The following is a 13,737-nucleotide window of genomic DNA, read 5'->3' on the forward strand; positions in this document are numbered from 1 at the left end:
TTAAAAGAGGACATGGTGGCCAGGCCTGGTGGCTCATGCCTGTAATCCTAACACTTTAGGAGGCTGAGGTGGGAAGATTGCTTGAGACCAGAAGTTCGAGACCGGCCTGAACAAGAGCAAGACCCTGTCCCTACAAAAAATAGAAAAAATTAGCTGGGCATGGTGGTGCACACCTGTGGTCCCAGCTATTCAGGAGGCTGAGCCAGGGGGATCGCTTGAGCTGGGAGTTTCAGGTTGCAGTGAGCTATGATGGTGCCACTGCACTCTACCCAGGGTGACAGCAAGACTCTGTCTCAAAAAAAAAAAAAAAGAGGACATGGTGACTAGTGACCAGTGAGGAGTTCTAGAATATCTTTGATAGAGAAGTTACAAGGATAGAAGAATAAAGTTGTATAAAAGGGTGTAAAACTCAGAAAACTTACTTTTAGACCCCTTTGATTTAAATACCAGAACCTGCATATAGATTTGAAGTACGAATGGAAGCCAGGTAACTGTGAGAAGAACACTGCATCAGGGCTTCAGGGTAGCACTTCTAATTTGTAAATATATAGGAAAATCATTAATGGGAAAGAATTCTTCTCAGTTTTCACTGCTGTCGGAAAAGATTTATATGAGCTAAAATCAGTAACTGTTTCTGCTGGAGCTAGTTAGGAACAGTGCAGCCTTATTCTCTCATTCACTTAAATCTGCCTATTCATTTCCTGCCTCTTCAAACTTTTAGCAAATTTTTACACGGTTGCTGGCATGCTAGAACCCTTACTCTGTGGGAACAGTTCTGATGCTGGGTAAGTAGCTCACCTAACTTTATTCTCCTTCCTTAAAATATGTTCCTATTACTAATTGGATCAAAATGGGCAATATTTTTACTTTGTGCTCATGTAGTAGACCCTACAATTGGGTCTGATCTATTGGTTGACATAGATTTTCTTTCTGTTTCATATTTGTCTATCTAAAGTTGACGTTTCACCAGTAAGTGAATGTGCCTGTAGTCTCAAGCCAAAATCAAAGAAAGATGTAAAAGGCTAAGGATAGAATCAGTAACACCAGATAGCTTACCTGCCTCATCCTATCTTAGCACGATTAATACAACAGAGAGTACAGACACTGTCTTGGTGATAGTTTAGCATCCAAGGATGACCCAAAATGTGTTAGGCCTGACAGCATGGGGGAGGTAAAAGTGTAGCAACGTAATATTTGAGTCCTGATTTTGCTACTTCTAGCTCTAAGACCTTTGGTAAGACATTTAACTTATCTGACCCTCAATTTCTTCATCCATAAAATGGATTTAATAAGCCATGTTCTTTGTTCCTCATAGAGTTAGTGTAAGGACCCAATTACACAACATACATGAAAGTGCTTTGTAAACAGGGCTATATAAATGTAGGGTAGTAGTATCATTATTCAAAGTATATTGGTCCTCTAGGAATTGGTGTTTTAATATCATGACAACTATAGGTCCATTTAATTTCTTCATTAAAGCAGATACTAGAGATTACATTGAAAGAAGTATGAGGGGAGTCTAAAAGCAGAAGAAATGGTATAACTGAGGTCACTGAAATCCCCATTGTGACTTATGTTGTCACAATGAGTGCTAAGAGAGCAAAAACAGTTAAGAGGAACCTCTAGCCTTGTGCCATTTGGATAGTAGCTAAGTTGAATTTGATGGAATTGTACATTGATATGAGTCTGGGACAGTGGTTCTCATGCTTTGGCATGCATAAGGATCACCTGGCGTACCTCTTAAAAATGCAGATTCAAAGCCAGGCACAGTAGCTCACACCTTTAATCCCAGCTACTCAGGAGGCTGAGTTGGGAGGATCGCTTGAGACCAGGAGTTCGAGACAGCCTAGTTACAAAAAAGAAAAAAAAATTAGCTGAGTGTAGTGGCATATACCTGTAGTCCCAGCTACTCGGTAGACTAAGGTGGGAGGATCAGTTAAGCCCAGAAGTTCAAGACTGCAGTGAGCTATGAGTGTGCCACAGCACTCCAGCCTAGGTGACAGAGCAAGACCCCATCTCTTAAAAAAAAAAAAAAAGAAACAAAGAAAGAAAAAGCATATTCACAGATCGCATATCCAGAACTTTTAATTCCTAGGTTTCAGGTAGGACATAGGAATCTGCATTTTTAAGGGGCATGCCAGATGATGCTGTCCCCAACAGTGGGCTAGCTACTTATTTCCTTTCTCTTTTTCGTTCTTTTTTCCCTTCTTCCGATTTGTTGGCCTGGCTTTATAGATGGTTTGTTACTATCTCTGAGGTCATGGAGTGGGTGGAATTATGTTATTTATTATCTCCAAGGTCATGACTGAGTGCAATTATGTTGAAGAGTCCTGAACTTCCCTTTCTCTCTTCAGACAATGCCCAGAGGGATACCAGTGCATGAAAGCAGGAAGGAACCCCAACTATGGTTACACAAGCTTTGACACTTTCAGCTGGGCCTTCTTGGCATTATTCCGCCTGATGACCCAGGACTATTGGGAAAACTTGTATCAGTTGGTGAGTAATACTACTATTTCTTTGGTGATAGACTTTGTATGAGGATATGTGGGGGCCAGGACTTTCTGTGTGAGAGACCTTTAGTAAAGACATTTTATAGGATCTAAGGATGGTATTAATATTTCCCACAGTTACCTGGCTTAAATATTAAGTGAATTCTCCCAGCTCTCCCTGCTTTGCTTTGCTTTGCTTTGCTTTCCCCTTCGCCTTCCCCCCCTCCCCTTCCCTTCCCTTTCCTTCCCTTCCCTTTCTCCTCTCCCTCTCGCTCTCCCTCTCCCTCTTCCCATCCGCCTCCCCTGCCTCTCCCCTCGAGTTTACTTGCTAGGGAATCACCCCTGTTTAATCATCCCTGTATAATTATAGAAGCTTAAAGCTTTGACAACCTCTTTCCTGGCCTGGGAATCTACCGTCTCTACCTACTTCCTATTGTGTCACTATCTGCAGCATGTTTCCTTTTGGATTTGTGGGCTTAGGATATCTGTTTAAAAAATATTAGATGCCTCTTTGTGCAAGGCACTATACTAGAATTGTAAAGATGGGATTTCTATCCACAAGGACCTTAGAATCTAAATATATCAAAATTTTTGAAATTCATAACACATTTGGACTTGTTCAAGCAGGTTGTACGGAAGTAAGGTCAGCACCATTCTGTTGGGCTACACTGGTGACTGAGGACAAGTCATATAACTCTGCTGGTTGTGATGGAGAAGTTAGTGTAGGTGATGCTAAGGGTCTTCCAGCATAGAAATTTTATGAGAAGTCATTGTTTTCTCTTTGACTCTGGCATTGGGTGATGCCAGTTACTTTGAGAATAAGAAACATGTCCTCTTCATGCATGAAGGAACCTCTTTAAGGGAAACTTCTAGTTCAAAGCCCTGAATTAATTCTTTTCAGTTAGACAGAGTAGAGTTCCCTCAGGTTTGAATCTTTCTTGTGAAATATTTGTGATTGATGCTAAGTTGCATTAAATATTTGTGGTTGAAAGAATAAAAGTGGAAATTCAGTAATAGTGGCTGGTATATACATAACCTAAAACCTATTTGTTCTTTGATATCCATTTGCTCACGGTTTAGTGAAAAGAATAGGCCTAGGATCCTCCTTCCTATTTTTTTCCTCCTCACTATCCTTTATGTCATATTGTCATATCCCTCTTTTAAAACCCATTCTGTTGCAAAAGGATAAGGTAGAATGTCACTCAAGATGGAGACTTCTGTGACTTGGACTGGATTTCAAAGATGAAATTTTTCTGTTAATACTCTTTGAGGACCAGTAGATAAATGAGCTGAAGTCTTATATTCTTTTCTTTATACTTGTTTTAGAATCAACCAACAAAGTCGAATATAATTTTTAGCCCAGGCCGGGCGCGGTGGCTCACGCCTGTAATCCTAGCACTCTGGGAGGCCGAGGCGGGTGGATCGCTCAAGGTCAGGAGTTCGAGACCAGCCTGAGCAAGAGCGAGACCCCATCTCTACTAAAAAAAATAGAAAGAAATTATATGGACAACTAAAATATATATAGAAAAAATTAGCCGGGCATGGTGGCGCATGCCTGTAGTCCCAGCTACCCGGGAGGCTGAGGCGGTAGGATCGCTTAAGCCCAGGAGTTTGAGGTTGCTGTGAGCTAGGCTGACGCCACGGCACTCACTTTAGCCCGGGCAACAAAGCGAGACTCTGTCTCAAAAAAAAAAAAAAAAAAAAAAATTTTTAGCCCAGAGCATTTTTTTCCTTTAAAAAAAAGCAAGCATTTTTCTATGAAAGAAGTATGTAGAGAATATTTGGAAATGGGAGGCGATTTTTTTTGTTCCAATGGATGGGATATACCACCGCCATTTTAGTGTTCAAAATGCAAACAGTGCCCCTGCAGAGAAACTAGGCCCACAGGTTGTTTTCAGCCCAGTTCGTTTAATGGAGGTAACTCAGAAAATGGTCTTTGTCTTTGCAGACCTTACGAGCAGCTGGGAAAACATACATGATCTTCTTCGTTTTGGTCATTTTCGTGGGTTCTTTCTATCTGGTGAACTTGATCTTGGCTGTGGTGGCCATGGCTTATGAAGAGCAGAATCAGGCAACACTGGAAGAGGCAGAGCAAAAAGAGGCTGAGTTCAAAGCAATGTTGGAGCAACTTAAAAAGCAACAGGAAGAGGCACAGGTTGGTGATGAATTCTTTACATCCCACCTGATCATGGTGACTAAGGCCCCATCTGATTGCCACTGCAATTGATCTTTTCTGGGCACATTTTCAAATAGAGGTCATTAATCTGATTACAGTAACCCAAGTAACAACTGCAGATGGTTGATCCAATTATTTCATTTGTCTTAATGGCTACATTGCTTGTTAATATGAACAGTTGCTGAATTTCTCAGCTGTAAAGTGTTTAACTGCTAATGATGACTGGAAAGAAAAAAGTGACCAAAGCAGTTTCTACAGTGCTTCCCATAAGCATAGCATTTTGCTGAGAAAAATTAGGATCCCTGTGATTCTAAAAAGTATTGTTTCTAATTAAAAAGATACAGGCAAAATATGAAAGTAAAATTTGGAAAACACTTGTGATCTCATCACCCTAACACTTAACTTTCTAATCCTCATCCAAATATACATGTATTTTTACGTCGCTGGGCCCATAATATAGTTTCTTAACATTCATTTTCAGACTTGCTCAGAAGGGATTCTCTGGTACCAAGGAGGCAAGCAAGTTCTTGTTTGAGATAATCAGGAAAATAAATCCCAAAGTTCTCACCACTGGGTTCTGTTCTGATCACTTAGGGCTGTTGGCCAGAATACAGATTTAACTAGAATGTAGAGGCAGCCAGGCCCTGGGCACAGCTGGGCACCCTCCTCTAACAGGCTGGGTTTGCTTCCTCCCTTCTCTGTCTGTGGGAAGGCAGTGCTCTGTACTAACTGGTTGGCTTTGGGTGGCTCTAGTTACATGCTCCTGGTCTGGTCTGTTCCTGTGCCTCCTATTCTAGGCTGCAGCCATGGCCACTTCAGCAGGAACCGTCTCAGAAGATGCCATAGAGGAAGAAGGTGAAGAAGGAGGGGGCTCTCCTCGGAGCTCATCTGAACTTTCTAAACTCAGTTCAAAGAGTGCCAAGGAAAGACGTAACAGGAGAAAGAAGAGGAAGCAAAAGGAACTTTCTGAAGGAGAGGAGAAGGGGGATCCTGAGAAGGTGTTTAAGTCAGAATCAGAAGATGGTATGAGGAGGAAGGGCTTTCGGCTGCCAGACAACAGAATAGGGAGGAAGTTTTCCATCATGAATCAGGTAAACTCTTCACATTGGGTCAAATAAGCCTAAGAAATTCTGGTTTTGCTAATCCTGCTTGATTTTGATTTTCTCCTTTGGCCCTGCATCTTGCAGGCCCATGGCTGCATCCTCGGTCCTACCTCTCTGTGCTCCTTATTGTTCTCCTCTAGGAGGAAGCATTGCTGGCATATTTGGAACATCCTCCGCTCTAATCCTGCCCTCCCTTCTCTGATGTAAAAGTCAGCCCTAGGACTGCATGATCCCCTGTGGCATTCTTAAAGTATATGTCACACCAGCAAGCCTAATGTTATAAAACATCAGGAAGAACTTTTCTCCTCTGAGTATCTGGACATCAGAATTTAGCTCAAACATCTTTGTTTAAAAATTGTATATAATCGTAAGTAATAATAATAATAGGAGTCAGGGAACTTTTAGGATTTCTTATTTGAGCATGGTAATTTCTACTAATTACTTATTTTGGATACACAGTGTCATGGTGATAAGTAAGCCTATAGTAGATTGAAAGCCTCCAGTTTTTCCCAACTTTTATAAATGGGGAAACTAAGAGAGAGGGACGAGGACTTAGGGATAATTATTGAGCATTCTATTGCTGTAAATATCATCACATGATAGGTATCTTTGGATTTCAAAGAACACCACCAGAATCCCCTTCTTAGGCCATTTAATTCCTCATTTTAAAGAAATGCTGGCAAGTTTGTAGGTATAGAATGGATTATAGCTTATGGCAATGTTTTTGGTATCTTTTTCTCTTTTATGTGCATATTTATTTATGTTCGTATCTCCTCTCTTGGATAAGGTACTAAAGTCAAGGTCTGCTTCTTTGCATAAGACTAGCATTCAGATATTGTTGGGCAATAAATGCAAGACTTTTAGAAATCTGATTTAACCCCTTCTGGGACTTCTTTACAGCCTGAGGCCATCTCTATCTAACTTTCACCTCACCTTTCTCCTAGTTCAGCCTCTTTTGGGGAAAAGTGTGATTGCAGCTTGGTTGTAATACTGCCCCTGTCTTGAGAGCCATCACTGAGCTAGTTAATGAATACCTTAGTGCTGTTAATGCTTTGCTATTGAATGGTCTCTGATTATTCTGTAGGCTTTAGTGCAGAGTTTCACTGACTGTTCCATAGCTCAAAAAATAAAACTGGGCTTCTGAGATGTTCTGCTTTGCATGAAAATATTCACTTCCTCTATTTTCCCCAGGTAGAAAAAAATTATAGATTCCTAGAGACTGTGGCTGACTGCCAAGACTTGCTTAGGTACTCCACATGGTAGTAATACTCTTTGTCCCAGGACTTTCCTGCAGTTTCTTTGGAAGAATAGCTGAAGAAACTGACAACTAGAGAGATTAACTTATCCAAGGTTATATAGCTAGTAGGTGTTTGAGCCAAGATTTTAACCCAGGTCCATCTGACTCCAGAGCTTGTGCTGCTAGCCACCCCTTCTCTACTTCCCTACACACATACATGGTCATCTCTTCTGTTGGCTTAATAACAAATGTGGCTTCGGTTTGCCCACAGCATAGTTCAGGTAATGTGTCAATTTCCTTTACTTGCGCATCTTCTGGGATCACCTTGAGACATCCGCCCACCCATCTCCTATCCATTTCTCTACATTTTTAAGGCTCAGGACAGTTTATAATTATTAAGTTGAGTCCATTTTTGCAAAGTATTTTAATTGTTCTACTGCAGCAGTTCTCAGACTTTTCAATCTTAGGACCCCTTTATAATCCTGAAAAGTTAGTGAGGACCTGAAGAGCTTTTTAAAAATGTGCCTTTAATTTATCATATTAGAAATTATAATTAAGAAATTTTGCGGCCGGGCGTGGTGGCTCACGCCTGTAATCCTAGCACTCTGGGAGGCCGAGGTGGGTGGATCATTTGAGCTCAGGAGTTCGAGACCAGCCTGAGCAAGAGCGAGACCCCATCTCTACTAAAAATAGAAAGAAATTATATGGACAGCTAAAAATATATATAGAAAAAATTAGCCGGGCATGGTGGCTCATGCCTGTAATCCCAGCTACTCGGGAGGCTGAGACAGGAGGATCGCTTGAGCTCAGGAGTTTGAGGTTGCTGTGAGCTAGGCTGACGCCACGGCACTCACTCTAGCCTGGGCAACAGAGTGAGACTCTGTCTCAAAAAAAAAAAAAAAAAATTTTGCAAATATTTACTAATTTCTTTAAAAATAATGATAAACCCATTCCATGATTAACACAAATGATATATTTTTTATTAAAATGAACTATTTTCCAAAATAAAATAATTAGGGGGAAAAGTGATATTGCTTACATTTCTTCTAATCTCCTTAATCTCTGGTTTAATAGGAAACAGCTGGAATATATACCTGCTTATACATGCATTCAAAAGGTTGCAATATGGTTTTTTTGTTAAAGTATTTGAGGAAAATCCGGTTTTGTACAGATATGTAGTTGGAAAGTGAAAGACTAATTTAATAGCCTTTTCAGATAATTATGAATGTTCGTTCCTCTTTGGTGCTATTCCAAAACACAACAGTGACAATTTTTTTAATGGTTAGTTTTAGTGTAGAATCTGAAACTATTTATATATCAGTAACTTCATACTCTCTTATAATAAAATCTTTTGCTCTGTTTTGCACCATAGATCTTTAACCTATGAATAATTTGTAGCATCATGTGTTGATCATTTGGGAAATTTTGAGTCACTAAGTTATGCAGATCTTCCAAATACTGACACACAATGTTAAACAATCATATTCGTTATTACCACCAATCTCATCAGAAAAGTATTTAAATATTACAAAGCTGTCAGGTTCACAGTGTCCACTGTAAGCTTGTGAGAAAATGAGAGCAATGAAGGCAGATGTCATCTTCATATTATTATGAAATAGTTTTGACCTCATGAGCCTCCTTTAAAAGGGTCTCAGGGACCCTCGGGGTCCCTAGACCATACTTTCAGAACCACTGCTGTATTAGAAAGAAAAAGTGAAATATGACATGGAAGTAGAACGCTTAAACTCAATCATTTGTCACATTCCAAACATCCTAGTCATTGTAAGCCTCATCTTGACAGACAGCTGACATGAATGCCCTGAAATCCCCACAGATAATTTTTCTGTGGAATGTGAGGTCCATTCCCTCAAATCCAGAACATCCCAGAGTCATTCTCCTAAGCAAACATCTAGAACTAAGGTCATATTTTTAGTTAATGTGATGTGACTGCCTGAAAAGGTCCAGAAGTTCCTGGTTGATTGACAGGAAGATTTTGAAAACAGGAAGTAAGGCCTATCCAGCTCTTAAACTAGACTGGATCCCGGGAGTTAACAGAGTCATGGGCCCTGAGTCATCACTGAAAGCTACAGTACAGGGAAACTGAGACTGGGGAGGGCTTGGTGTTGCTGCCTTTGGGATGTAGCACCTCAGGGAACGGGCTAGGTCAGAATTGGATACTGGGTACAAGGAGAAATAGGTCAAGTCATCTTTTCCCCTTTCACATTCATTGCAGAGTCAACTCTTTTGTCAAAAGTGAAAGAAGGAATTAAAGAACAATAGGTAAATTAGTTCCTTGTTTTGTATATTATTTCAGGATCTTGATTTTTAACTGTTCATAGATCACTGAATTGATTATTATCTTCTTTATCACCTTCCTATCATCCTTACCACTTTCAATAAGGTAAAGAATAGCCTGATGTATTAGATCTTATGTAGCATATAATATTTTCTGCTGTGCTACAAGTTCCAAGAGGGCAGAAACTGTGTTGTATGTCTTATTCACCACTATATCTGTATCACTTAGCACTCAATAGATATTTCATTAAATAAAATTAAATTTTATTGTCAGATAAATAAAATCTCAGTCCTAATGTGAGACCTAATGTACCAGGTAGTGTCAGCACCCAGCATTGGCCTAATGCAAAATCGTGAATTCCGTCCAATTTAACTTTCTGTGAGAAACAAAGCAGTGACCCAATGCAAGTAGGGGACAAGACTGAAATGGGTGACCAATTTGCAATATATAACCTATTAGATTATTAAATATGAAACGTCTCATTTTGAATCAAAAGTTTAGTTTATTATATCTCAAACAAGAAGCAGTACAATTAATCACAGTATGTACCTAAACTATCAACACAGTTTTGCCATCTTAACAGTAGCTTGTTTATGCCAGCAGTGAAGAGGCTTGGAGAGTGAGTGACAATGAAATCGCAAAAGGCATTTCCACAGCTTGTTGAGAATTGAATATTTTTCCTTGCAAGAAGTGGTCCAAAACCTGGCAGAAGTGGTAGTCGGTTGGTGCAAGGTCTGGTGAATACAGTAGATGACAGAGTTTTTCCAAGTCCAGCCTGTAGTTTGAGCAGCGTTGTTTGGGTGACATGTGGTCAGCATTGTTTTGCAAGAGGATTGGCCTATCTCTATTGACCAATCTTGGCTACTTCATCGCAAGCATCCTCATCATTTCATCCAATTGGATGCAGTAGACATCCACTGTAATCAATTGACCAGGTTTCATGAAGCTGTAGTGGATAATACCAGTGCTGGACCACCAAACAGACACCATTAGCTTTTTTTTGATGAATATTTAGTTTTGGACTGTGTTTCGGCACTTCATCTTTATCCAACCATTGTGCCGAATACGTGTGATTGTCAAAAATAATCCATTTTTCATCACATGTAACAACATGGTGTAGAAATGGTTCACCTTTATGTCATGACAACAAAGAAAGGCAAGCTTCGAGACAATTTCTCTTCTGATGCTCATTTAATTCATGTGGTACCTATCTATCCAGCTTCTTTACCTTGCTCATTTGTTTCAAATGGTCTGATATTGTTGGAGTAATAATGTCAAACCTAGCTGCTAATTCACACGTAAGTTGAGATGGATTCACTTCCACTACAGTTTATCATTATCAACCTTGGTCTCAGGTCACCCACATGGCTCATCTTCAAGATTAAAATCACCAAAACAGAACTTCTCAAACCATTGATGTACTGTGTGTTCATTAGCCACATCCTTCCCAAACATTTTGTTGATATTTCGAGCTGTCTGTGCTTCATTGGTTCCATGATGGAACTCATATTTGAAAATAACAGAAAAGTTTTTACTTATCCATGGTTTCACAAAAATTGCTTAAAAAAAATTTGAAAGATAATCACAAGCCAAACCATGCATTTGAAAGAATGAGGATGTACCTTAACAATAAAAATAAAACAAGAAGTGTCAAAGTGAAATGTCAGAGATATCAACTGTCTAACTTAGTACTTAAGGAAATTGGATATTTCATACTTAATAACCTAAATAAATACATGTTAATTAAGTTAAACATTGTATTTACTGTGTATATACAAAGCACTTCAGGAGCTAGAAAGATGAATCAGCCACTGTGCACTTAAGGAGTTCGTAGTTGGTTAAGAAGGAGAGATAGAACATGTATATAAATCACTATTGTGAGGCCGGGCGTGGTGGCTCACGCCTGTAATCCTAGCACTCTGGGAGGCCGAGGTGGGCGGATCATTTGAGCTCAGGAGTTCGAGACCAGCCTGAGCAAGAGCGAGACCCCATCTCTACTAAAAATAGAAAGAAATTATATGGACAGCTAAAAATATATATAGAAAAAATTAGCCGGGCATGGTGGTGCATGCCTGTAGTCCCAGCTACTCGGGAGGCTGAGACAGGAGGATCGTTTGAGCTCCGGAGTCTGAGGTTGCTGTGAGCTAGGCTAACGCCACGGCACTCACTCTAGCCTGGGCAACAGAGTGAGACTCTGTCTCAAAAAAAAAAAAAAAAAAGCGCTATTGTGAAAAGTAGAGTGTAATTTCTCTGAAAGGGTGCTATGGAAGGATTAAGGAAGTTAGTAGAGGAAGAAGCAGAAGGGCTGGACCATGGAAAATGGAGAGGATTTCCCCAGCTGAAAATGGAGTGTGCACTGGAAATAGAGAAAATAAAGACCTGAAGGCAGGGTGCTTCATGGTAGGGGGTATGAGGGCAAACAGTGAAAGATAAAATGGAGTAAGTAAATTAGAGTCAAAGCTGGGAGGGTCTTTTTTTTTTTTTTTTTTTTTAATTTCATCTTATTGTTATGGGGGATACAGAATTGCAGGTTACATACGTTGCCCATGTACCGCCTTTCCCCCCAAGTCAGAGCTCCAGGCGTGTCCGTTCCCCAGGTAGTGCGCATTGCACCCATCAGGTAGGTATATATGCCTCCCCCCCCACCCCACCTTCTCGAGTCAGCACCTTCAAGTGTTACCATTCCCCAAACGGTGTGCAATGCACTCATTGTGTAGGCATACCCCCATCCCCTCCCCCACCCCCCACCTCAGTCTGATATCAGATTGGTGTCGTTCCTAGATGTGTATTTAGGTGATGTTCAGGGAAACCAATTTTCTAGTGAGTACATGTGATGCTTGTTTTTCCATTCTTGGGATACTTCACTTAATATAATGGGTTCCAACTCTCTCCGGGAGAACCATAGAGATGTCGTATCTTCATTATTCCTTATAGCTGAGTAATATTCCATGGTATACATATACCACAGCTTACTAATCCAATCATGTATTGATGGGCATTTGGGTTGTTTCCACATCTTTGCGATTGTGAATTGTGCTGCTATAAACATTCGGGTACATGTGTCTTTGTTACAGAATGACTTTTTTTCCTTTGGGTATATGCCCAGTAATGGGATTGCTGGGTCAAATGGCAGGTCTACTTGAATCTGTTTAAGATACCTCCATAATGCTTTCCACAGGGGTTGCACTAGTTTGCAGTCCCACCAGCAGTGTATTAGTGTTCCTGTCTCTCCGCACCCACGCCAACATGTGTTGTTTTGGGGTTTTTTGATAAAGGCCATTCTCATTGGGGTTAAGTGATATCTCATTGTGGTTTTGATTTGCATTTCTCTGATGATTAGGGATGTTGAGCATTTTTTCATATGTTTGTTAGCCATTCTTATATCTTCTTTCGAGAAGTTTCTATTCATGTCCTTTGCCCACTTTTTGATAGGGTTGCTTGATTTTTTCTTGCTGATTTTCCTGAGTTCTAAATAGATTCTTGTTATCAGTCCTTTATCTGATGTGTAGTATGCAAAAATTTTTTCCCATTCTGTAGGTGGTCTGTTTATTCTCTTGACTGTTTCTTTGGCTGTGCAGAAGCTTTTTAATTTAATCATGTCCCATTCATTTATTTTTGTTGCTGCTGTGATGGCTTTAGGGGTCTTCTTCATAAATTCTTTGCCTAGGCCAATGTCTGTAAGAGTCTTTCCTACATTTTCTTCTAGAATTCTGATTGTATCACGCCTAAGGTGTAAGTCTGTTATCCACCGTGATTTGATTTTTGTGAGAGGTGAAAGCTGTGGGTCCTGTTTCAGTCTTCTACAAGTGGCTAACCAATTCTCCCAGCACCATTTATTGAATAGGGATTCTTGTCCCCAGAGTATATTCTTTCCTGCTTTGTCAAAAATTAGGTGACTATATGAGGATGGTTCTATATTTGGATTTTCTGTTGTGTTCCACTGGTCTGTGTCCCTGAACTTGTGCCAATACCAGGCTGTTTTAAGAACCACGGCCTTGTAGTATAGTTTGAGGTCTGGCAAATTAATACCTCCCATTTTGTTTTTGTTGCTTAAAATTGTTTTTGCTATACGGGGTCTTCTTTGATTCCATACAAAGTGTATAATTATTTTCTCTACATCTGTAAAGAATGATGTTGGTAATTTAATAGGGATTGCATTGAATCTGTAGATCACTTTGGGTAGTATAGACATTTTAATAATGTTGATTCTTCCGATCCACGAGCATGGTATATTTTTCCATCTATTTGCAAGTTCTGCTATTTGTTTTCTCAGTGTTTCATAGTTTTCCTTATAGAGGTCCTTTACCTCTTTAGTTAGGTATATACCTAGATATTTTATTTTCTTTGTTGCTATTTTGAAGGGTATTGAGTCTTTAATTTGGTTTTCCGATTGACTGTTATTGACATATATAAATGCCTCTGATTTGTGTATATTA

General features: G+C 39.9%; 1 protein-coding gene across 11 annotated transcripts in view; it reads left to right on the top strand.

Annotated features, from left to right (window-relative positions):
• The window catches only part of SCN8A (sodium voltage-gated channel alpha subunit 8), a 180,927-nt gene that overhangs the window by 92,124 nt on the left and 75,066 nt on the right, over positions 1–13,737 (top strand). For 8 of the 11 annotated variants that reach the window (XM_069491136.1, XM_069491142.1, XM_069491135.1 and 5 more), the window contains 4 exons: positions 722–785; positions 2,355–2,496; positions 4,438–4,644; positions 5,463–5,756. In XM_069491136.1, the coding sequence (XP_069347237.1) occupies positions 722–785; positions 2,355–2,496; positions 4,438–4,644; positions 5,463–5,756 (707 nt within the window). Of the gene's footprint in view, positions 1–721; positions 786–2,354; positions 2,497–4,437; positions 4,649–5,462; positions 5,757–13,737 lie in introns of all 11 variants that reach the window. The other 3 variants (XM_069491145.1, XM_069491140.1, XM_069491144.1) reach the window with 1 other exon arrangement.

The sequence above is a fragment of the Eulemur rufifrons genome, chromosome 16 (genome assembly GCF_041146395.1).
Source record: "Eulemur rufifrons isolate Redbay chromosome 16, OSU_ERuf_1, whole genome shotgun sequence".
NCBI classification, from domain to species: domain Eukaryota; kingdom Metazoa; phylum Chordata; class Mammalia; order Primates; family Lemuridae; genus Eulemur; species Eulemur rufifrons.